General features: G+C 33.9%; 1 protein-coding gene across 4 annotated transcripts in view; it reads left to right on the forward strand.

The window, feature by feature from the left end:
• Positions 1 to 27379, forward strand: part of MIPOL1 (mirror-image polydactyly 1) — a 251386-nt gene that overhangs the window by 197924 nt on the left and 26083 nt on the right. For all 4 annotated transcript variants that reach the window (XM_031453612.2, XM_031453615.2, XM_031453613.2 and 1 more), the window contains one exon: positions 16028 to 16258. In XM_031453612.2, the coding sequence (XP_031309472.1) occupies positions 16028 to 16258 (231 nt within the window). The remainder of the gene's footprint in view (positions 1 to 16027; positions 16259 to 27379) is intronic.

The raw sequence follows: 27379 nt of genomic DNA on the forward strand, positions 1-27379 counted from the left end.
TTGATGTAGAAAATAGAGGGGAAAATAGGTGACAGACAAGAGCCTCTTGGACTAGGGCTGCAGGTTAGGTCCCCAGAAAAGGGGGCCTCCCCTGCCAGGTGGGTCTTTGCTAAATAGAGCTGGATAAACTTCATTCTCAAATTTCCAAAACAGTAGGGGTCTTGCTCTGTTTCATTCATTGCTCTATCATAGTGCCTAGAACTGTGTCTAGCACAGAGTAGATGTTTTGTAAGTATTCGTTGAGCGATAAATGATGACAGTGAAAATAAGCGTATCCTCAACTAGACCAGAGTTTCTACACATTGGCCTTTTAGCCCTCAGAGCATCAGCTCTCTCTCTTAGTGTCAGAAAATACTTCAAAGTAGGAGAATATTCTTTTTCCCTCTTAAATAATCTCTTCTTCCCCTACTTCACAAAAATCTGAAGGTTTCTATTTAGGACTGGCCATATTTGCAAGCCCAAAATGAGTTAAATATTTTCCGCAAAGTTTTTCTCTTACCACCATGCTGATATGCACGACCTTCTTTAGCTGGAACACCCCTTAGATATCCTTGTTTGAGCAACTGCTATTCCTTTTTCAAGACTCAGCTTAGACATCATGTCTTTTAAGAAGCTCTCATACTCCCTACCCCTCACTCCGTCTGGACTGGATGCCCCTACCATGTACTGCCATAGCTGCTTCTGCTTGTCTTTTGCAATTTCCCAAACCAGACAGTTTCTGAAGTAGCATATTAGAACTAAATCACCTATGGCATCACGTCATGTATTATTTGGTTTCAGAAGTTAGTTGGCTGGTAGAGTATAGTTGATGTAGTCTGTCATTATACATTATAATATGCAGTTGTGTGTAAGAGCCAGAAAAAATATTGTTTTAAATTTCCAGTTGAAATACCTATTTAGCAGCAGTAATCCAATTTACACTTTTTTCATTTACATGAGTATTGTATCACATAACATTTCAGATGGCAAAATCAATATAAATGTGTCTTCAAGAGACATAAGCCAGAAATATAAATTTAAAAACATACATATTTTGTGCCATCTTTTCAAAATTCAGTATACTGAGGTCAGCAATGTACAAAATGAAACTATTTTTGAACTTGGAGTATGATACCTTGCTCTCTCGGAGCACCATATTATTAAATAACCATTAGAAAAATTTCAGAAATCTTGTCTATATAGCAATTGGACCATCAGTAATATCTTAAAAATTAATTTCATATGTCATATGTCACTGATAGTGGAAGGCTGTATCTCTTCCGTACACTAGCTGTGTCAGGCAAAAAATATAAAAACATTCCTTTCAGACCACTGCAAAGTAAAATAAACAGATCCATCCCAATATTGTGAAATCCTGTGTTTCCACCTCGAATCTGGCACATTTGTAATATTTTTCCACACTGAAAACTTAACTTTAACCTTTTTGCTTTCCACTTTTTTTCTTTATTTTCAATTTTAACCCTTTTGATGCATGATGCATCCTGAAGGATCATAAATTCAGTGCAGTGCTTTGAGTCACCAGTTCTTATTTGATACTTAGGAAAATAATTTTTAACTTTTTACAGTTAGGCTATTAAAATGCATACTTCAGAAGTCAGTATTCATCAGTAAATTTAGTGTTAAATTGTTGGACTGATATGCGTGCCAGAATACAAAAGAAATGTGTTAACTTTCTTTAAATTTATTTTTTTCCTGCCCAGCCAGGAGTGAGAGTAAATAAAACAAATGCGCCTAAAATTCAGTCATTAAAAAGACAAAGATGTAAAACCCAACCTGTACTGTGTTGAATAGAAAGTAAAAATCCCTGTGTCTTCTGATTTTTATAAAGCATGTGGCAACTGTATAGCAACGGAAACTTTATAACATTTCCTTATGACAGCAGCTGTATAGTGGGTTTTGAAGAAGTCTGGTGTAGTGTTTAGTAAAATGAAAGAGGCTGGTTTTCAGGTGTGTTTTTTTTTTTTAATGTTTTGAGTTGTCGTTTTACCAAGGAAAGAAGTTTGTCTGGTGTTGGTTTGTTTTTCTCTCTTACATTTAAATCACAGAGTAGTGATTAAAATGAACATTTTTTTTCATATTAATTCTCATTTGGTCTTTTTCTGAGCAAGATCCTCAATCAAATGAAATCCAGATGCTTTTACACCTACACACTATATTGCTGAGCAAATTATTTATGGAGAGGAAGGCAAGATAAAGTTGCTTTTAAGAGTCCTTTAACGTTATCAGTTTGATAACTAGCAAAACACCTCTACTGCCATTAAATATTTACCAAGACTTGGCTTTGGGCAGGGGGGCAGTTTAGTGCAACAAATTTGACTCCATGCAGTGCCATTGATTAGCTATCAGAAGGACATAGTTAATAAATAACTTTAGGTATTACAGAGTGCTTTACATTCTTGTCAAATATTCTCTCTGAAGATGACCTAAAAAAAGTCAGTTACAACCAGCATTCACCCCAGCAATGATTGCACAAGCACAACTATGAAAGAAATAAAGGCCAGGCAGATCAGTTGAGCAGTACTTAAGCAATCTTTCCTAGTGACTGTTGTCATTGCTGCTGGACTTTAGAACTGAACATGTTTACATTTAATTAGAAAGGACACACAGTTTACAGCACAGTAGCTATCAATATCGGATCAGAATTGATTTCCGCTTTCTCCCCAGTGATTGCTTCCTTCAAGCTAATTAAAAAAGGCATATAACCAAAATGACTCACATAAATTTTAAAGCAAAGTAAACAATATTTCCTGGAGACCAAAACAAAAGTAAATGACATTCATCCTGATTGTTAGCTACATTTTTTTGAAAGAATTCTGATGCCTATAAACGTGATACAAGGCATGTTTTAGTGTTATCTGACTACTGATAAAACAGGTATTCCCTTTTGAAGAAACCTGAACGAATGCTTTACTGAGTTCTTTAGCTCTCAAAGAAACAATAACCTTACTTTTATCTTTATAATCCCTAAAGCACGTAGATAAAGCAGTCTGATAGAAGCTTGGGCTGATTTTATTCAAGTCTTCGATTTTCACATATTATACAGAGAAACTGCTAAAAAAAATGTAATAAAAATTCATTTCCTTTTAAATAAAGTGTATAGAGTGCATATATAATTTGCTAAAATTAAGGAATCATTCTGGTTTGTGTGAATATTATTTGTCCATAATTAATATAGCCAAAATCATCAACAAAATCAGGATAAAAGGTAATTTCTTACAACTCTATTCCCTGTACAGAGACCTGCTTTTAATTTCACAAGCTAACGTCTGTTGGTGATTACACCCAAGTATGGTAAAAATGATTTAAAAATCAGAGAAATAAAGGAAAATAGGAGAGATGTAGAAGTTACCCCTCGGGGAATTCTGTCACAGCTCTCCTTCCTTATCTGTGGGTCTGCCATGCAATCCTGCATCTAGAATGGAAGACCATCAAACAGTAAGGAAGCACAGGATGACTCAGGTTCTAAGCAGGTCTTAAGAAACATTAATTAATCAATTCACAAATATTAAGCAGTTCTTCCAGGCACTAAAGATAATGTAGTGAGCTAAACCTCTGTAAGATCAGACATTTTCATCTGCTTTGATTACTGCTGGATCCCCGAACATTTCATATGTACTTGGCACTGTGTATGTATAGTTGCTCAATAAATATTTATTGACTGAATGACTCCTTTCAAGGATTATTTTACTACAGGCTAATGTTCACTCCGCCACCAGGGGGTCGTCCAGTAGCACTTGTTTCTAGTACTCCAGGAAAACTGCCGAAATCCACAATGGTGACACAGTAATGAGAGTCTGTTTAAAATCCCCCTCCAGAAGGGACTAATTCATCAAAGTTATTTCTGCTTACTTTCTTTCTTTCATTTCCTTTTTAAATCTTAGGCTTTTTATTACTCTTACTATTCATAAAGCAGTTAACCTGAAATTCACATCAGTGAACTACAGGCCAGTACTACATATCTGTAGCTTATATTCTGCAGTGCACATACCAGTCACAAAGATCCTAGTCAACCATTAAAACATAAAAAATTTAAGAACCACACATGAAGCAGTCCTGTGGAATCAATAATTAACTAATCAGTTCCACAGACATTTATTAAATCCTTTTCTGGGCACTAGAGATCAGATGTTGAAAAAAAATTGCTTTTCATCTATCCAGTTGAAAGGTCAGAGTACTATAGAAACACATGAGAGGATCAACTCATCTGGACAGCAGGTCAGATTTCTTGGCGAAACTGAGATCTACAGGATGAGGAGGAGCTAGTTAAGTAAAAGAGGATAAGGTCAGTGTTCTAGGAGATAGGAAAGTTGTTCACCCTGACTGGAGTATAGAGGTAAATAGGTGAATAGTGAGAAATGAGCTGGAAAGAGAGGCATGAGGAGCTTTGTAAATGATGCTTAAAGAATGTGGACTTTATCCTCAGAGCAACGAGGAGTCATGGAAGTGTTTTAATCCAAGTAGTCATATATTCATATGTGTGCTTTAGAAAACTCACTCGAGGCAAGGAACAAGTGAGGACTATGCAGTAACCTACTTAAGGAAGTAATAGCAGGCACTCTATATTAAGATAATGGTAATAGGGCTGGAAAGAAATACTAGAAAGATGCAAGGGAGATTTAAGTTTAAATCAAAAGGATTGATAAGATTGTGTGTTGAGAAATGGATGTCAAGGATGATGAATAGGCTTTGAGCTTGAACACTAAGTTAAGAGTGGTGCCCAGTGAGAAAGGAGGGAAAGAAAGGGCTGATTTGTAGAGGGGTATAAAATGAGATTAGGAGTTTAGTTTTAGACATACTAAATTGTAAATATTTGCAAGATGGTCAAGCAGAGATGTCTCCTAGGTGGTAGTGTAGATCTGGTGCTCAAGATAGAAATCTGAGCTGGAGAGAAAGACCTCAGAGTTAAAAGTCATTACTGATGTGACTGACTTAAGTCATGAGAGTGAGTTGAAATCGAGAGAGAGTGGCTAGAATGAGAAGAGAAGACATCAACAGTTAAGGGTTAGATAAAGGAAAAGAAGCTCCCAGATAAGATTGAGAAGCATCAAGAAATACTTTCGATGAAGCAGAAAACCAGAAGTGTATTTTCATGGAAAGCGTGGAAAGAAAGCATTTCCAGAAAGAACGGGCTTCCAGTAGGTCAAATAACATAAAGATTAAAAGGTGTTTTTTATACTGAGCAACAAGATCGTTGGAGCAGTTTTGGACAGAGCAGATGGCAGAGCCTTGAATTGAAGTTGAGGTAAAGACAGTGAGCTCAGACAATTTAATTCTAAGTAAGATGATCCCAAACTAGTTCCAAGAGAAACCCCATCTTTTAGACCAGACTGGCATATCTTTAGAACCTAATGAGTCCAAATCCCTGCTAGAAAAACAAAACAAAAAAATCTTCGTAAGTAGTATATCTGGCCCAAGTAAATGAATAAAAGGTGAGTTCTAGAACTTTATTGTATTCCCTAGATTTGAGCCTCAGTGTAGTTCCATGTTCTCTTGAAATTCCAGGACTATCCCACTCAGAGAAGGAACAAAGTGAGTCTTGGCGGTTGGAGGCTGTTTGTCCTATAATGTAGGACACAAACACCTCCTAGCCAGACCAGAACAATTCTTGTTCCCCTCTCTTTAAAATCCTTCAGCAGCTTCTCGTTTGCCTTCAGACAAAGACCAAAATCCTCCTCATGTTCCAAGAAGGCCCTACGTGAGCTAATGCCAACCACTTGTTCACTGGTACTGACACTAGTTGTAACTGGACTTCATTGAGCTCATGAGCCACCCTTTCTCTTATTGTAAAGCCTTGGGACATGCTCTTCCCTGCACCTAAAATTCCTCTTCACCTCTCTTCTAATTAATACCTACTCTGTCTCTAAATTTCAACTCAAACGTCACATCCTTTCCTTTATAGCATTTATAGTAGCTTGAAATGTGTGTTTTCTAGCTCTAGCTCTAGCAGAGTGCCCAGCACACAGTAGTCATTCATTTACATGAGTGAGGGCAGCAGGGCCTGATGTGTCACAGTGCAGCCACCCAATTCCAAGTAAAGCAGAGCACGTGCTTCCAATATGCGTGAACTGACAAAACCCTGTTCGGTTAATCAAGTAACTGTTCAGCTCTGTATCCAGCACTGTGAGGGTTGTGATTGTCTTATGAAATGAATCTATTTAGATCTCATAGGTGAGATCACCATTTTTGCTTATCCTAAGCTGTGTATATAATGTGAAATAAAACTCTCTATTTAATAGGATTTAATTTACTTTTCCTAAGGAAGTCACTTAGGTCCTCAATAAAATTGAAAATTATTTACCCTATGTAGGAACAGTTGGTTATTTGCTATTTTAACATTTGTAATATAATCATTTATTCACACAGATGGTATGAAGTATAGTTTCCACTAGTTGAGCAAACTACTCAGCCATTTGCTAAGAAACTGGCTAGTGAGGGTGTGTGCCCAGCTCTTCAAAAATCTTTTTATCTAGAACTTACCCTTATTCAGGTGACACTCTTCCTTTGTGACGGTTCTTAGACTGAGTACCCATCTCAGTAGAATTAAGATGACAAACTGTGATATTTGGCATTTAACTAGGCCTCAGCATTGTGAGATCACTTATATCTAAAGGTGACTGAGTCCAACCTTCTACATTGTGCCAGGATTTCTTCTATACCATTTCTAACAGCTTATTATTTAGCAGCTTACATAAATGCCATATCTGATCACAGGCAGGGCTTACCCTATGGAGGTGCTTCAATTTATCACTTACAAACAAACTATAGTAGACATGGCTGGATTCAGGTCTGATTTGGACATTATGCCATTGCTGGCCAATCTTGCCCTTGTTTCTTTCTATCTCATGTCACTTTCCATTCCCACTGAACATGTGATTAGCCAGTTTTCATTACCTCTCTGTATGTGTGTTACGGGAGTGGGATTTAATAGATTTTGTTTGTTAGAACAGTTTAGATTTACAATAAAATTGAGATGTGCAGAGTTCTCATATACCTCCTCCCACATTATTAATATCTTGAATTGGTGTGGCACATTTGTTATAATTAATAAAACCATATTAATATATTAGTATTACCTAAAGTCCATAGTTGAGGTTAGGATTCACTCTTGTGTTGTGCAGTTCTGTGGGTTTTCAAAAATACAGAACATCTTGTATCCAGTGTTACAGTGTTACACAGAATTGTTTCACAACACTTAAAAAAGCCATGTGCTTTGCCTTTTTATCCCTCTCTGCCTCCCCCTGAACTCTTGACCAACTATTGATCTTTTTACTTTCTCTGTAGTTTTGCCTTTTCCGCAACTTTATTTAGTTGGAATTATAAGTATATAGCCTTCCAGACTGGCTTCTTTCACTAAGTAATATGCATTTTAGATTCCTCTATGTATTTTCATGATTTGCTAGCTCATTTTTTATTACTAAATAATATTCCATTATATGGATATACCACAGTTTGTTTATATATTAACCTACTGAAAGATATCTTGATTGCTTCCAGTCTGGGGAAATTTTGAATAAAACTGCTGTAAACATTCATGTGCAGGTTTTTGTGTAGTCATAGGTTTTTATTACTATTGGGTAAACAGGAGCACCACCATTGTATCATATGGTAAGATTATGTTTAGCTTTATAAGAAACTGCCAGACTGTCTTAAAGAGTAGTTGTTCCATTTTGCATTCCCACCACCAAAATCAACGAGAGTTCCTGTTGCTCCACATCCTCATTAGAATTTCATGTTACTACTTTTCTGGGTTTAACCATTCCAATAGGTATAAGTGGTATCTCCTTCATCAGAGTTTTCCTTGTGTAGATCCTGTACATATTTTGTTAGATTTATATCTAAATATGTCATTTTGGAGTGTGGTAAGATAAGTGGTATTATATTTTAATTTTTAATTGAAATTGTTCACTGCTACTACACAGAAAGGCAGTTGACTTTATATTGACCTTGCAACCATGTTATAATCACTTATTAGTTCCAGGAGTCTTGTTGTTTTATTTTTAATGAGTCTTTGAGATTTTCTACATATACAATCATGTTATCTGTGAAAAAAGATAGTTTTATTCTTCCTTCTTAATTGGTATACCTTTTATTTCATTTTCTTGTCTTACTGCATTAACTAGGCCTTCCAATGCTCTGTTGAACAGGAGTGGTGAGAGGAAACATCCTTGCCTTGGTCCTAATCTTTAGGAGAAGGCATATAATTTCTCACCATTATGTATAATGTTAACTGTAGGTTTTTTGTAGATGTTCTATATCAAGCTGAGAAATTTCTTCTGTCTTTCTAGTTCGCTGAGAGTTTTTAATCATCAATGGACATTAGATTTTGCCAGTGCTTCTGCATTTATTGATATGTTCAAATGATTTTTCTTCTTTAAATTGTTTTGTGATGGATTACATTAGTTGATTTTTGAATGTTGTATACATAAAATAAATCCTGCTTGGTCATAGTGCATAGTTCTTTGTCTGCTTTGTTGAGTTTGATTTGCTAGTAATTTGTTTGGGATTTTTCATCTATCTTCATGAGAGTTACTATTCCGTAAGTTTTCCTTTTTTGTTATGTCTTTATCTGGTTTTTGTATTAGGGTAATACTGACCTCATGGATTAAGTTAAGAAGTGTTTCCTCTCTTTACATTTTCTGGCAGAGATTATAGAAAATTGTTATCATTTCTTCCTTAAATGTTTGATGACTCACCTGAGTTCATACTTTCTTTTGGGGGGATGCTATTGATTATTGATTCAATTTCTTTAATAAATAAAGGGTTTTTCAGATTATCTATCTCTCCTTGTATGAGTTTTGGTAGTTTGTATCTTGCAAGGAATTTGGTCCATTTTATCTAAGTTATTAACTGTGTGGACATAGAGTTCTTTGTAACATTACTTCATTATCCTTTTAGTGTCCCTGGGGTCAGCAATGATAACATCTCTTACATTTCTGATCCTAATAATTTGTATCTTCTCTCTTTCTTTTTTCTTGGTTAGCCTGGCTTGAGATTTATCAATTTTATTACTTGTAATAGGCCAAAAATGACCCCCCCAAAAAAAGATAATCACATTAAATCACTAGAACCTTTAAGTGTTACCTTATGTGGTAAAAGATGTGACAAATCTCCAAATACTTGTGAACTAAACAATACATTGCTAAATAATTCTTTAGTCAAAGTATTCTCACAGGAAATTTAAAAATATATATGGAAGTGGATGAAAATGGAAGTACAGCATAGCAAAATTTGTGGAACACAGCAAAAGCAGTGCTGAGAGGGAAATTTATAGCACTAAATGCATACATTCAGAAAATTGGAAATGTATCAAATCAACAGTCTAAGGTCCTACTTCAAGACTCTAGAAAGAGAACAGAAAAATAAATGCAAAGCAAACAGGAGGAAGAAAATATTTAAAATAAGAACAGAAAGAAGCAAATAAGAGCAGAGAGAAGACAGTACCAATATCAGGAATGAACAGAAAGGCTATCACTATAGATTTTACAGAGACAAAAACAATAAGGGATTACTATGAACAGCCCTACATACATAAAAATAACAACTTAGAAATTGCAAACCAATTCCTCAGAAAAGCATATTACCGCCTTAGTGATATGTGTTACAGCCTAGATGAGTCGCCAGAGAATTATGCTGAGTGAAAAAAAGACAATCCCCAAACTTTTCCATTTATATAACACTCTTGAATTATCATTATAGAGATGGGAAACAGATCAGTGGTTGTTAGGGTCTAAGGAGGTGGTAAGGAAGTAGAGAAACATGAGGAATCTTTGTGGTGATGTAACTGTTTTGTTTCTTGACTGTATCAATGTCAGTATATTGATGGTGCTATTATACTATAATTTTACAAAATGTTACTATTGGGGGAAAGTGGTAAAGGGTACCAAGGATCTTTCTGTATTATTTCTCACAACTGCATGTGAATTTGCAATGGTCTCAAAATAAAAGGGTTGGTTTTAAAATATTCCTCAAAAATGGAATGGAATGGAATGGAGTGCGGGTGATAGAACGCAGTGGAGAATATGGGGTGGGGCTGTGCACAAGTATAAGGAGAAAAGGAAGGGAAATAAAATTGATGTGACTTTTCTGTGATACTAGAGCCCAGTTGTTAAAACGGAGCATTTAAGCAACAATGTTCAATAAGTATTTTTTGTCTCTCTCTTATAAAAAAGCCACTGTGTTAGGCCCTAGAAGGAAACAAAGAAGAGTAAAACATGGTCCCTTCCTTCAATAGCATTAGAGAAGATAAAACAAGTATTCATTAGCTATAAGGTGTAGTAGAAAGTGATGAATATAAGGGACATGGCCTGGGAGCTTAGAGGAAAGTGTCTCCTTGGGCAGGATATGGGGGTGTGACTTCATGACGGTTGTGGCAATTCATCTGGATCTTGAAGGGTAATGAGTGGAGGCAACAGTGTGAGCAATAATCCAGAGTGAAAAGTCTGAGGGTATTTGTAAAGAACAGTTTATATTTCCATTTGGCTGGAATAAAAAATTTTTGATAGAGTAGATAGCAAGAATTCTGGAAAGAATAGTAGGACAGATTTCTGGAGCACTTTGAATGCCAGACTAAATAAAACTTTGGACATCAGCCTAGAATTCCGTATCCAGTGAAATTATCCTCCAAAAGTGAAGGAGAAATAAAAACTTTCTTGGGTAGACAAAAACTGAGGAAATTTGACACCAATACACCTGCCTTGCAAAAAATGTTAAAAGTTCTTCAGAGAAAAGGCAATCACATTAAGTCAGAAACTCAGATCAAATTAATTGATGCAATAAACCAGGAAGTAAAAACAGACACTGTCCTTTCAGAAAATGTGTACTTAGGACAACATAACACATACTTCTGCTTTCCATACTTGTTTTGTCTTTACTTATTTTAATTCAGTAAAACAAGCCAAACCTGCCTCTTTTTTTAGAATGATTTAATAATGTTATCAGTAAATAATAAAGGTTAGGAAAACTACTTTACTTCTCCCAGTTCATGAAAAATCTGTAGCAACAAGCAATTGTTTTTCATCCAAGTATTTATAAAATGTCTACGTATTGTGTAAGTCTTACACAAAATTAATTAGAAATAAACTATTTCTTTAAAAAATTACGCATGTACAAATGCCTGGTTTTTGCCAAGTATTATGATAGATATGTCCACATAGATAGATCACCTCATTTTGTTCTCATAGGAACTCAGTGAGGTTTTTCTCAGTGTTTTAGATTTGAAGAAAGTAATACTCAAAGGGGTAAAGTATTTTTCCCGAGGTCAGATACAGTGAACAACAGGACTGAAATTTGAATCTACTTCAGAGCCCAGATCTGGCATCTTTTCATTTACACCAGGTTTGGCATTCTTGACAGAATAGGCTGGATAATTCTCGGTTGTGGGGGCCTGTCCTCTGCTATGTAGAATGTTTAGCAACATCTCTGGCCTCTACCCACTACATGCTAATAGCATCCCTCCTCCCGTTGTAACAGTGAAAAGTGTCTCCAGACATTGCAAAACATCCCCTGAGGGGCAAAATTACTCCCAGTGGAGAACTATTGGTCTTTACTGTAACACCTCACCTCTAAATTTTTAATTCAAAAATATTCAGTTAAAGCAAAACACATATATATAAAACACAATTGACTGAGGAATTACTGTAAATAAATGAAGCATGAGCAGAATAGTAAGTACATATTGTTGGATGGTAACCTCATGGAAGACTTAAGAAATAGTTGATCATGGAGACAAGAATCCAGGAAAAGTAGCATCAAAACTTGGTATAAATGGAAAAGTACTAGTTGCAAGACTAACATGAATTTGAGTGTGACATTACAATTGCGAGAGAGTTGAACAAGCAGATAAGCAGACAAGCTGAGAGGAACATAAATATCGACAAGCAAAACAGAAATGTGGGTCATAAACCTGAAAATTCCAAGGTATTTTAAGCTGAGGCAGCACAGAGAGTCAGGGATCAGGAAAACAATTAGGACCACAGACATGAGGAAATAGATCAGGAGATGTTGAAATGAAGACAGAAACCACTACAGAGAGGAATCTATTACATGCTACTTACTGGTATAATGCCTAGGTAGGCCTGCTGTTGGACTCAATGTGGTAATAAGCAGCATAGGAGATAAGGCATAGTGTCCTTTGATGTGGATTCGAATTATAATATGAAAGATTACTGAGTAAAAACATTTTAAACATCTGACTTTCCATACTAAATTAGAAAAATTATTTCATTACGAATTACATAATTACAAAACTGGAGAAGTGAATTGAATTGTTTATGATAGTACCTCATTATCTTCATGATAGAGATAGTTACCATCCTATGTCAATACTGTGTGAGCTACACTATTTCTGAGAATGATTTAACCTCTAAGACTGATTTAATGTTTTTTTCTGCTGTTTATTATTTATTCTTACTATAACTTAAAATACTTCCCAATACAATGTAACTTAAGTGTCATTAAACTGTAATGCTGCTGCCATGCTGAAAATGCATCTGAAAATTAATAACTTTGGGAAGAGGTTAAATGTGATATGACTGGAGAAAGCTAAACAATGTGGCTCTCTTGTCGGTTTAGTAAAGAGCATTCTGAGGGAGAAAACAGCACTAAAACAAAAATGTGCTTCAGTAGTTATAGATTTCTAAACATTTGATTTATTAAAGTTCTTAAGGAATGCATTCTGGCCATAAAATAAAATTGCCCTATGTAATTTAATATGTTGGAATTGGGAAGCAAATCACAAGATGAAACTGAGGAAAACTACGAACCATTATATAAGTTCTAAGAAGGAAAAGAGGAGGTTCTCTGAGACAGGATAGCAAAGAGGGAACATCAAAATTTAGATGGACGAGTCATAAAAGGTTTCTCTGAGAAAGCAGTATTTATGCTGAGCCCTAGTGGATGAGTAGGAGTTGGTCATGTAGAAGCGTGGAGGGAAAGGCATTCCAAACAAATGATTCAAGCAGGAAAAGCTTGATGTACCTGAGAAATGGAATGTCTGCTAGAAGGTGGTAGATAGAGAGGCCAGATGACAGAGGGCTTTGTAGCCCATGGCAAGTAGGGGAATGTTCCAGCCTAGGAAAAAGACTATGGTGTGGGTTCAGATTCTGTCTCTGCTAGGGGTGTGAGATTAATTAGATTACTTATCTCTCTTTGTTTCAGTTTCTTCATTAGTAAAAAAGTAATATTAATAGGACTTCCTTCATAAGTTGTTGTGAGGTTTAGTAAGTTAAGTTATGTAATATGTTATTATTTTAGATTTATTCTGGGTGTAATGGGGTGCTATTGCGGGATTTTAAGTGACATTAATTTATCTTTTTAAAAGATCTCTCCAGCTGCTGTTTCCGTTTGAGAAAGTCTTGGTGGGAATTTAAAGGTTCCAAAGGCATTTTGAATGATGAATAGCTTTTCAAGCTTGAGAATAAAGGGTCTCAGTTACAGTCCATCTGAGAGAAAAATTAAAATCAGGTAGTATAAATTTGCCCAAAAACATGATTAAATGATAGAGGACTAGTAAATAATGAATGATTAGGAAATTAAATTCGTATAACATTGGTCTTAATAATGGTGCAATTTTTTAAACTGAGTCATTGATTCGTAATATTTAATTGGTTGTAGTATACTGGACGATGTTTTAGACATCATAGACAAATGCAGAATTCTCAAATTAAGCTGGCCTATTGTTAGTTATTTAAATGACGAGTGTATATGTAAGATTAAAATATATAGGAATAGGGTAGGCAAAGATTTTTTAAACAAGACACAAAAAAGCACTGCCATTAATGAAACAATGATGAATTGGACTTCTTTAAAATTAAGAACTTACAGTCATCAAAAGACAACATAAAGAGAAAGAAGTATCACTGCACCCCCACTGAAATGGCAGTGCCACTCTGAGGGTGCACGTAGAGCAACTGGAACTCCATTGCTGATGGGAATGTCAATTGATACGACCACTTTGGGAAACTGTTTGCAGTATCTACTAAATCTGAACATACATATACCCTATGGAGAAATTCTGCTCCAGAAATGAGTGCTTATGTCAGTTATATCTCAATAAAGCTTAGGGGGGAACTCCAAAACTGAACAAAAAAAAATAAGAAATGAGTTCTTAGGTCCATCAAAAGACACTTAGAAGAATTACTCATAGCAGCAACAACGGAATGGTTTAATTAGTTGCCATATATTTATAGAATGAAATACTTCATAGCAATTGAAAAAAAAAGAGCTCCATGCAACAACAGGATGAGTCTCATAAACCTTATGTTAAGCAAAACAAGTCAGACAAAAAGTTCAAAAACGGGCAATATTTATCTTGATAGAGGTTGGATTAGTGTTTACCTTTGGAGAGGGAATCAACTAGGGGGACTGGAGTCGTCTTTTGCATTTCTTCTGTATTTTGTTCTTTACATTTTGTCACGCTGAATACTTTAGATTTGTGCATTTTATGTAATTTAAAATGTAATTGACATTCAAAGGTGAAGAACATAGACTTTTTAAAGGTTGTTTTGTTTGTTTTTAGTTTCTTTCTTTCTTGGATCTTTCAAATAGACAAAGAGAGTGGACTGAAAGAAATTGGAACTTGGAAGAATGCAGAAAATATGAGGGAACATGGAAAAAATAGGAAAATGAGCAAGAGACAGGTGTCTTTAAGCGTACGGATTGGTAGAAAGAAACGAGAAGACTGAAATAAGGGTTAGATACGTAACAAGGTGAAAACCATGAAGTAAGATACTTTTTTTGCACTCTGCAAACCTGGCACTATACACCGGGTGATTCTTATTTCATGTTTAGTAATCAGCTGACCACAGTTTAGCAGCATTCTTACTTCTTAGGGACTAATTTGAATCCTGAAATGATTTCTTTTGGGATGCTAACTGTCCCCATCTCAGGGCCCCCTTATTTCTGTGTGACACCTTCTCCAAAGTGAGCACCCTGGAGAGGCTTATAGGTTACTTATGCAAAAAGAAGAAATCTGTAATTAGTTTGGACAGTTTTAAATGAAGTATCAGAAGAGATATTCAGCCAGAGCTAAAGTTCCCTGACTAGCTTTTTGGAGCTTTAAGAATTATATTACTTTCTTTCAACATTATCAGTCTGTGTTATATAGTTAGATTGTTTTACTTCAAGTCTCCCATCGACATTTCCTTTGTATGCATATACTGAAATGATTTTATTTAATAAAAAAAAGAACATCTCCTGTGTGGATTTTAAATTTCCCTTATTAAATATTTATATTTTCAAAATGTCTTTATTTAATTGAGTGAGGTCCTTGGTGCCATTTCAAAATAACCTCAGGTGGTAGGTGTAATGACATATCAAAGATTTGACCTTTAGCATTTTAGGATTCTATTTGTCTGCATTTTCTTCTGCATTCATTTAGTATTAATTTATATGCTGTTTCTCTGTATGACTTAATGAGTGTATGTATTTGGCATCAGATTCATTAACAAAAAGAAAATATATCTGCATACACATTATTTCTGTGCAGTCTGACTAGTGACTTTAACTTCATTTATATCTCAACTGTGACAAGTAGAAAATGCTGTGTATAAGGCTAATCAGTATTTGTACAAACCTCATTCATTCTCATTAAGTGTTCAGTGGAAAAGACCCAGGATCTGCTAAACTGATGCTCACTCTCTTACTTCTCACTTCTTTGCAGTCAGCTTATTATATTCTTTTATTTACCTAGAGATGCCTTATTTTCCAGTTCTTTGCTATTCCTTTTAAAGAAAATTGAATGTAATATTTACACTGATATAATTAAATTAACATCTTGCAGCATCTTTTTGTATGCTTTGGTAGCAAAGATAATCATTTGTCTGGGTAGCTTTCAGCCTAGAAGCAGAGATACGGACAATTACGAAGTATAATATTGTGATATAAAAATGATTTTCATTTACCCATCTAAGTATGTCTTTATTGATTTTTTAGAAATGGATATTTCTAACTGGAGATTTTCATTAAGGATTTTATTGGTCAGTTAGCCTACATATTGAGGTTTAAATTATTTGTTTTTATGTTTTCTCAGTCTCCACAAATCTTTATCCCAAGAAGAAAATCTGAAGGATCAGTTTAACCATACCCTTAGTACGTATGAAGAAGCTTTAAAAAATAGAGAGAACATTGTTTCCATCACCCAACAACAAAATGACGAACTAGCTACCCAACTGCAGCAGGCTCTGACAGATCGAGCAAACATGGAATTAGAGCTTCAGCACGCCGTAGAGGCTTCCCGAGCGGCCAATGACAAAGTTCAGAAGTAAGTAAAATGGTCTTACTTCATTTCAAAAGCATAAATCACAAGCACTTTCTTTTGGCAACTGAATAATATATTATTTATTGTTCATGCTATTAATAGTTTAAGACGAAAGTAGATTGAGCCAAAAGAACTTTTTTGATTGCTTATCATATCCATATTGGGGTCAAAAAGTCATTTATTTGGGAATCATGGTTACTATGTAGGGCAAACCACTTTTATTTAATAATTGATCTTCATGAGCTCATGAGGCCGTATGATTAAAATCATTTCATAGATAATAGATAAAGTTATTAGCAAGGGGAAGAGGCAGTCAAGTTACCAGCTTTACTCATTTAGCTTCACAATAATCCTGTTTGAGTTGAGATCATCACTGACCTTGCATCCTGAGAACTCTAGGCACATAGAATCCAGTACAGTGAAATTAATTTTCTTGTGCTGTTCTTCTGAAGTATTCAATACAGCTTTTCAAAGTGCATGATTATACTGTTTATTTTCAATGATCTTTGCATTTTTATTAAAATTTAAATAAAGGTACATAATGAGTCAGTCCTTAATGATAGCTAGCAAAATGTTAACAAATAACTTATCAGACAAAGAAGTCACTTGTTAATTTGTGGGATTTGAACACCATAGCAGAATTTTCTAAGACAGCTTTAATGTAATAGAATTTGTCATTTTAACTGAGCCCTTCTTCATGTTATTGTTAACAGCATTACATCATTCCTACACCTAATCACCATCAATTTCTAAAACATACCTTATTCCTTAATGTTTTTTTTTTTCAGTTTTACAGTATGAAGAAGTAGTGCTAACTTCAAGGTTTCTTACTTCTAACTACTTTTTACCTGAAAATAAGCCATCTCAAACATTTCCCCAACATCCCTGAAATTATATTTTGAATAGCCCAAGGTCAGGAAAATTTATAGTCAATACTGTTTTAAGACAGATTAAGAATTATCCATAGTAATCTTTACTATCAGTGTCAGTACCTTGAAACTTAATGATTTATGGTATTATATTCTTACAGGTTTATAGATTAAGTTATGTTCAGTCAGGACTGTATCCAATTATTCACAATGTACGCTAACATTCTAAGATCACCAAGATAGATACATATAGATAAATCTCATTTCCTTTTGTCAGTCAAGATCTGATTTAACTCTATTTGCTAAAAATCTACCAATAGTTAAAAATTTCAAAATTTTCTTTACATTTAATCCTTTATTTCTATGCATAACTGAAATTCCCTAAAACACTGTTTCCCAGAGACCAATTAGATTTCTAAAAAATCTTTGGAAATGTAGTCAACTTTTATTTTTTAGATCTCATCAACTATTATTATGTAAAAGAAATAGCTTTCTACCCCAACAATTAGAAATAACGTCTTCTCAGATAGTGCTTTAAATTGAATAAGTTTAACCTTTTGAAAAACTCACTATATTGTCTTTATTCTTATATTTAAAAATAGACAAATGAAAACTTTTTAATGGAAATGAGTTGAAGTTGACAGATTTTAAGTGCAACAGTTACATCATTTACAAGAGTTGTGTTTAATTTAAATGTTAAATCTTTTTTCTGATTTCTAGCAATAAGACCTAGATGAAATATTGTCATGCTTTCCTTTCATATTCAATATACTATGTTTAATTTTTAATTGCCCTCAAGTGTGCACTATACGTTCATTGTAGTTAATGTGGGCATCAGCCTATTTTATTGGATATAAGACAATAACCTTCCAGGAAACCAGTAAGACTTATAAGACTTTGTTAGATGGTATTAATATTCTCCATGTAATTGGAAATTACTATTATTAACTATTATTTTTGAAGGTCCTTTGTAACTATATCAGGCAATAATTAAAATTTAAACTAAAAAGTTACACATTTCCCCTTTTCCCTTCATAACCAAATTTCTTAAATTTCTGATCTGTATTCACTGTCTCTAATTTTTCAATTTTCATTTACTCTCCTGCTACTCAGTGCACTTATACTAAAATTGTTCTTTTTAAGATTACCAGTAATTTCCTAAGTATTAAGTTCAATGACCCATTCCTAATTATATTTTATTATAAAACTAATACATGATCATAGTTAAAAAAAATAAGTAAAAGCGCTTATATACCTTCAGCAATACAGCATGGCAATTAAAAGCCAAGGCTCTGAATTGAGAATGTATAGGTATGTGAACTTGAACATTTTATTATAACACACTGTGCTGATGTGGACGGCAATACGTGGACAGTAATACTCCTACCGTACAACGTTATAAGAATTAGATGAGATAATACATGTAATGCTTTTAGAACAGTGCATGTTGCATAGTCCCTCCTTCTCTTGTAATTTCACTCATACTGCACTATTTCATTTTTCAGAAGGGCACTACTTTTTCAAAACTAAATGCTTTTGTATATGTGGTCTCTCTGCTTGGAGCTTTTTGCCCTTTTCCCCTATGAGAAAGAAGCTTATTCATCCTGTGAGGTTCATTGCAGCATAGAAGATAGAGGCAAGCTTTGTAGTCAAGTCAGACAGACCTGTGTTTGAATCCCTGCCTTCCTATTTATTAGCTGTGAGATTTGGGGCAAATTACTTACCCCGGGAAGCAAAAGTTTTTCAGTTAAAGAAGTTGGACAGTAATACTGGCTTCATAGGCAGAGTTGATGTGAAGAATAAACTGGATAATATGTAAAAGTGCCTAGTTCAGTGCCAATTACTTTATTATAAGCATTCCATAGATTATTAGTATCATCATATTCATCAAACTAGCAAGACTAGTTCAATTACCTTTTCTCTACAAAGTCTTTTACATCTTCCTAGAAAGGCAAATCACACTCTTCTGTGTGTTGTCATGGGTTTTTTGTTAGAAATTGCTCCCCTGAAAAGAAGCTGCCCCCATTCTCCTGTATTTTCTGTCCCCGTTAGTAGTCTTCAGCAGTTTCAGCACTGCCCTTGTTCCCTCACTTTCTTATCATTCACATTCACTTTGCCATCAGTCCCTGGTTTGTCTGCTGCCTAAGTATCTCCTGATTCCCTCCACCTCCTCACTTGTTAATTGCATTCATTCAAGCCCTCACCATTCCTCATGACTATTGAAATAATCATTCCTCTAGACAGTTGAAATATTCATAAAACTAGTTTACCTGCCTCTAGCTCTGTCAAGTGTATCTTCCTCACTGCCACCAGAGTTTAATTTTGCTAAAACATAATCAGGTTAAATTATTTCCCTATTTAAAATCTGTCAGGGGCCCTTCATCCTCTATGAGTTAAAGTTTAAACAACTTAGCCTGACATATGAGACCTATCACTGGCCACCTCCTGTTTTTCTAGCATCATTTTCTCCTGTGACTCCTAGCACAATATATCTGCACATTCTGTTTCTTCTTCTTAGAACATATTCCTCCCTTTTAGTACCTGGTCAGATTTTTATTGCTCCTTAAATTCCAGTCTAAATGTTACCCCTATGATGCATCTTTATTTTTTCATCCTTTAATGCTTTCTACCACTTAGTCCATACCTTTATGGACTTAATCAGCTGGGTGTTATAGGTGTTCTATGCATGTTTCCTGTCTACTCTACTCCCTGCAAAATCATCATCATCATCATTGAGCTTTTCTAAGACATAGACAGTGTTCTATTCATCTTTGAATCCCCATTGCCTCCAAATACTTGGACGGATGCCTGTTATAAAGTAGGGACTCCATAAATGCTTATGAACATGTGAATGTGAACAATTTAATAGTTTGATAGAATGACAGGATAAAGTAAAGGCAGTTCAGGTCATGGATACACAGGGAAATTTCAGATGTGCTCTGATCTGCTTTAGGCCCTAGATAAAAATTTTCTTTATACCAACCCAGTACCCAGAGCTTACCAGTTTCATAGAAAAGCATGGCCTTTATGACTGTTGCTGCCAGTCTCCCTCACTGGCATCACCACCCTTCCACTCTCCTCTGAGCTGGGATTTCCTAGTGCTTCCTAGTGATTGGCTTTTAACCCTTGTTCTAACCATCAACTTGCATCAAGTCTAATTACATTTAAAAGACCTGAAATCTTCTGTAATAGTAGAGAGAGACCATATAATATTTCCAGTAATTGTAGAATTTTTTATTTATATTTTGTTTTCTTTCATAGTCAAAATTTTTTTATTGAACTTTTGAACCTATTGGAGTGTACTTAGAAAGTTGTACAGAATCACCATTCATAAGCTAGCCAGTATTCATAGACAGATAGTCACTTAGTGGATAAAATGTAATGAATGTCAGACCTCATCACCCCAAAATAGTTTCTTGGCCTAGGTATTGTAAAGCCTAGAATTTTACCAATGGAAATCCATTTCTTTGGGTTAAGCATTACTATCCTTATGTATGTCTCTGTAAAAATGGTGTATGTTTGTGGAAGAAGAGCACATGGTAATTTAGCTATTAAATTTATTCTTTTGCTCATCCTGGATGCACTTGGTTTCAGCGAGTTATGTGGAGGCTGAAGAGCAAGTTAAGAGTACAGAACTTTGTAAAAAGACTTCTTAACAGTTTTGCCAAGGACCATCCATAATTCTCATTTATTAAAGGAAAAACTGACACACCAGTCCATTAAATGATGTTTGTATTATCACATGAATTTCAAATTCTGGTTCTTTATGCTGTATTTTTCCATCTGTCTTTCCGTCTACAGATAGGCATCTTGTGGCCTAGAACAAAAGCTTCCCAAAGGATTTTTAAGACGTATTTTACTATGTTTAACATGCCTACGCTACACATTTTCACTCAAAATAAAAGTATTTACAACCAGGCTTATATGGTTAGAAGATCTCACAAAGATCTTTTTACAATGAAATTTTATCACTTATCATCTTTACTGTGGGTCAGATTTACACTGATATGATTCAAATTCCCTCATAAACTGTTACTATATAATTAATAGATTAGACAAAGAGATGTAGGAAAAATGTAAACTTAATCACATTTTCAAGAATAAAAATGTATTAACTATTTAGAATTTTCTTTCTTTCCATACTTTAAAAACATCAGTTACTTAAAGTAAAAATTTCTAATTGCATAATTAAAATTTCACTGATCAGTATAAAACATTTCCTTTTGAAATCTAGGGCATCCTGTGTCTTTTGAGAGGTATTGACAGGGGGAAAAAAAGAAGAACATGTAAAACTAATAAAAAGTCTTTCCTGCTTCTTGGCCAAATACTGATTTCTATGAAGAAGTTGTGGTTACAAAGAAATTGTGAATTCTCAGCCTGGTTTCCCTGCTGATGAGTAAGAACTGTCTGTAGTTCACTTCGAGGTATCAGGGGAGTAGCCATAGTGTCACACAAGGGTTCTTAGTGTAGAGCAAACATACTTTCCACAATCTCAGCTGCTTAATCTGTTTGCAGGTTGAATTATAAAACAGAATAGATGTCTCTGGGTGCTGGGAAGGGGAACAGAGCATTTCTACTGTTTCTTGACTTAAAAAAAAAAAAAAGCTTGCTAGTCTTATTTTAAAAAAAAGTCTACGATTTTCATCAAAAGAGTTTACTAAACTTTTTAGTTTTGTTAATGGTACCAGAATATGATTTTAACCATAATAAATGTGCTAAAATAGTCCTACACAGTTTAACATGAAAAGAAGCACTGTATTTTTTATAATTGCATTATCATTTTATTAAAATTATTCTACTTCTTACCAACTTTATCTTGATATTTTTCCTATAAATTTGTGGTTGGACTGTAAGTTGCAAGGCAATACCAGGCAGGTCTGAACACTTTGTAAATATGTGTTGATTGAATCAGGGAATGCATTTCATAGCTTTTCAATTCAGCACAAGGTTTAAATCAATATTTAATATAATGTTGAAAGTTGACTTGGATTTATTAGTATTATTTATAAATGAGAGAAAAAATAAATAAATGAGAGGATTTTTAACTTTTCTGGAAATTATTCTTCAAAATCTTTTTTGTGTTTGAGTTTTAAAAGCTCTATGAAATATGATACATACCTTAGCAAATAAAAAGTCAAGTAGTTAATTTATTTGTGATAGTTTATGTACAACTGAACACCCCGGTCAGCTTTGGAGGGCACCTTCTAAATCTGGATCTAATCAGATATAGCTTTATTGTTATTTATATATAGAAAATGAACTCAGATGCCTCCTAAACAATTGTAAGATGTACAGAATCTAATATACTTAATTTTTATTTTTGAACACATTTGCTTTTTAAGAATTTAATATTCTGGGGTTTTTTTTTAACATAATGCATGTTTTAAATTAAATACATACTTAACTTACAAAATACAAGTCATATAGTACTCTATCAAACAAGTATGTATTTTTATAAAAAATTTTAATTTCATTATATATTTGTGTATTGGATCACCTTTCTTATCCATTGAGTACATAAAGTAGATTTCCTTAGAGCTACTTTTATTATATACAGAGATACCTACCATGTCTTATAGATGATATAATTATGTTCATTTCTTTATAAAAACTAAGGAATCGAGGCTTTTACCTTGATCTTCAAGGAATTTTGACATGAAAAAGAAATGTAGTTTTAATTGTCTAGCTCATTCCTTTCTACCAGGGAAGGATTAATGTAGGATTATTAAAATAGAGAAATTCCAATGAAGTGGAAAGTGAAGGATCCAGGCTAAAGAAGAAAAGGGATTCTCTAAACTTTAGCATCTGCCCTGTCCCTGATAAGTTCCCTTTTATGGTTAACTTTATGGAATGAATCATAAAGAGCATGAAAGTAGGGACTAAAAGGTTAAATTACAACATAGCTTCTTACATTTGATCTGCTTCTTCGTTTCAGTCTGTCTTCCAATAGGTGATCTAGAGTTGGGCTAGTACACATTTCAGCCTAGTGAGATAGACAAAACATGTTTCAGATTATCATGATGGAGATGAACGAGAGAAAAAGAAAAGGGTAAAATGAGAGAGATTCGTACTATTGTGGTTTAAGACCAAATGTGGGAATTTTTATTGTTTTTCATTAATTGCAATTTTAGGGAAATTACAGAACCCCCTTAATGATGATCAAGTACACTTTGACTACAACTTGACAGGCTGAAAAAAATACAAGAGTTCTTATACCACAGAGACGTTTCAAATGTGATTTTCACACATAACTATGAAATGTAAGTTCCTTAGAGTGGTCATGTGATCTAACCAATAGCCTTTTCCTTGATTCTATGCTTAGCTCCAGTTTAAAACCTTCTTAACTGATTAGCCTTTGACTCCAGGGTACTTCTGTGAAGATAGGAGAAGTCATCCATCTTACCTGAGGATAGTTTTAGAATTGATAAAATGAAGATATATAAATTGATTTGAATGTCCTAGAAAAGTAAACTTAATAGCACTGTCCACTAGTATACATTAAACTACTTCTTTTGTAGTAAAGGAAAAAAGGAAGCTGTTGTAGAAATTAGATTTTTAGAAGTTTTCATCATTCCTGCTTGGATGTTGCTCAGCCTCATTATACTTGATAGCTCACTCAGAACTTCCTCCTTTGGTTTCTCTATTAACCACGCAGACAGGTGGATACACTATATCTATCTGTTGATATAGAAAATGTCTACATATTTATATAAATCAGGGTCTAGTTTTCTTTTAATAAATTGTCAGTATACTCATCTAATCTGATGTACATCTCTTTACCAAGTGTAGGTTTTATTCCCAAAATACAATTTAAAAAAACTAAATTGAACCCAAGAGCAAGTAGAAATACAAATTTTACATGGATTCTAAGATTTCATGTGTGATTATTTCTCCCCATTTTTCCATGTTTAATTGTACCCCCAGTAAAAGACTTTTCCCATGTGCCCGTTTGACCCTTTATAAATAGAGAATGAAAGAATCTTTTGCTTATTTCAAGGTAACTTTGTCAGATTATGAAATCATAAACACTGTCCACACGTAAACTTCGTCCTTGATCATTTACATTTAAAGATTAAAAAAAACCATTCTGTAACAATATACCTTACAGAAGCAGCTGAAATCCATCTTCTTTCTTATATTGTTATATAGTCCTGAGCAACTCAACAAACAGTTTTTTCCTTCAGCTCTTAACCTAAGTGTAAAGGAAAAAATTGCTGTACTACTGTAGATTGCTTCGTCAGGTGTTTCTCTAGAAAGACTAACTAAAAGTGGATAATAAAACTCCAAAAATGACATAATAAAGAGCATTTTGGAACTTACTAAACTTACTAATTTTTTTAATTGTTTTGGCGTTTATACCATTCAAACTAATAGTTCTTGGAATATCATCATCATTTGACTTTTTCCCTTGCCACTTACAACAGGATCCTAAAAGCATAATGAAAGCATATGTTGTTTCTTTTTATGTTACCATTTGACAAGCTACATAGTGGTAAAAATGACATATAAATATATTTAAAATCTTGAAACATCTTCTTCCTTAATTTAAACTAATCTGCCTTCTGAACAATGTGCGTTTTGCATCAGTCTTCCAAGAAGTTCTCTGCTACCAACTGGAGGGCCTAATCTTTCCCAGAATGATGGGAGTAGCACAGTTCAAGAACAAGAATGAATCTCTGTATAATCACACTACAATGTGAGGTGACCCTAAGACAGAGAACTGACCAGATACACATATGGGTTTTAAGAAGACTTTCTGATGCTCTTTTTAACACAGCTGTGAGAAGAATGTGGCTAAGGCCCAATAGTCATTCTTGAGTAGAGCTGGCAAAGGAAACCATGAGGAGAAGAGAATTTAACACATGGGTGTAAGAGAGTACGGCTTCATTGATGCGATCTGAGGGGAATGCCTAATGACTGGAAGAATCAAACTTGGCAATGAAAACACAAAGCTCTTTTCATCAATTCAAATGCAGGCTCTAAAGCTGCAGATGGTCACCTCCAGCCTTGTCTATTCAGTGTGAGGTTTTATAAAATGGCACCTTGGTGAATACTAATAGATCAAAACAAAGATTTATAACGTAAAGATGTGGTGTTCATTTTTAAGTGAATATACAGGTCAATGTCTCAGAAAAGGATAAAAAGAGTACCTTTTATATGTGGGTCTAAAGTCTTTTTGTTATTTTGCAACTTCAAAAATAAATGGCATTTATCTTCAAAAATAAATGAGAAACATACAGATTGTGTTTTGTGGAAAACAGTTTACATTATGAAAAAGAGACCAAAATCAGGGTTTATATTTACACTTGTTGATTTCACTGCTTCTGTTTGAGAACTCTTAATTTATAACATTTGTTAATGTCATCCTTTAATATTTTCTTGAAGCCCACTTGGTAGTATGTTGCCATTCTCAGGGATGAATCAATCTAGTTAAAATTTTATACTTGGAATAGGACTTTTCCCCTTACTTTTTTTTTAGAGAATGCAGAGAAATGTTGTTTAATACAAAGGAAGCCTTTGAACTTTAATGCAGTCTTGAAATTACATTTTTGGTACTTTGCATTTGATTTTCTATGATTTTATAAATTCATAATTGCATCTATATTGAAAGATAATTCGTTATATTCAACTTGTTACTTATGCTTACATAACTGAATCTTACTTTAGTTTAAAGTATGGTGTATTTTTCCAGAATAAATTTTTTTAGACTTGGTTAGCACTTTATAGTTTAAAATTCTTGAGCTAAATCCAAACAAATTAAGCTTTATTTTCCAAAATAAGCTTAAAATGTGAACTTACATAACTTTCATATTTCTACTGTATGTGAAGGAAATATAATAAGTCTGTATTCCTAATATTTTAATCTAAGAACACTAACATATAATAAATTTAAATGCTAGAATTGAAAGTTAAAAGGAAACAACTTAGTATCTAATAGAAATACCAGTGAACTAACAGACCCTTGACTCATTATCTGGGTATGTAAAAGTCATTAAACCGTATTTCCTCTCAGTTTCCTCATCTGAAGATGGAGCTGATATACTTGCCCTGTCTACTTCAAGACATGGCTGTGAGGATCAAATGAAAGTACTTTGAAAAATGTAATGCACTCTGTAAATGCAAGCCATTGGCTGAAGAATATCTTTTACTTATAATATGCATTTTAGATAAAAAGTTATAATCACTTTTTTGGAACCAGAAACAGTGAGCTAGAAAAGTACTATTTTTGCCTCAGAGACATAATGTAAATACCATGTAACTTTGGAAAAAGAGATTCTTCACATGGATCTTGGAAACCAGAAGTAAAAAGGATTCTTTGCAGTCTCATCCATTACTGGTGAGAATGCAAAGTGGTAAAAACAAACAAACAACAGAAAACTATGGAGGAGACTTTGATGATATCTAACAAAATTACGTTTACATTTCCTTTGACTAAGGAAAATTACTTTTAGGAATCTCTCCTGAATATATACCTCCTAAATATGAAACAGTGTAAGAATTACAGTATTACTTTTAATAGCAAGCAGGAACAACCCAGATAGGACAGTAGTTGAATAAACTGTGGCACATATTCACATGATGTAATACAGTGCAACCATAAAAAAAAAAAAAACCTTAAGGAAGATGTCTATAAACTGATATTGATTAACATATTTCTAACTAAAAAAAAAAAAAATCCAGGACATATTACTCATATTACTAACTGAAAAAAGAACAAGTACTTATAATGTGTCACCTCTGACATGAGAAATAAGAATAAAAGAAATAGGAAGGATAAACTAGAAACTAATACAAATCATTACCTTTGAAGGTGGATGGGAAAGAGATGCAGGCATATGATGGAAATGCAGCTTTTCTAATTATGCCTTTTTGTATATTTTGACTTTTGAACCATATGTACATTTTTAAATATTCAGAAATTAAAATCAAATAAAAATAAAAAAGCAAATGCTGGAAGTGAATACAATTAGAAATAAATGTACCTAACTATATCAGATTGATGAGACTTATAGAGTGAAAATAATTAATGCAAGTATCTTTTGATTACCAGACTGACTATATACATCATTAGTGACATGTATTCTAAGGACAAAAAGAAATGCAAACTAATCTTAAACTCTGCTCAGTATGTCCATTTTAGTTGTTTAATTTAGTTGTTATTAAAATTTTGAAACTTTTATATATATATTATTGGATTGAGCAAATATGCAAATAAATATTAGGAGCCAAAATTTTTCACTGTTAGATGGCATTA

The sequence above is a fragment of the Camelus dromedarius genome, chromosome 5 (genome assembly GCF_036321535.1).
Source record: "Camelus dromedarius isolate mCamDro1 chromosome 5, mCamDro1.pat, whole genome shotgun sequence".
In the NCBI taxonomy this organism is placed as follows: domain Eukaryota; kingdom Metazoa; phylum Chordata; class Mammalia; order Artiodactyla; family Camelidae; genus Camelus; species Camelus dromedarius.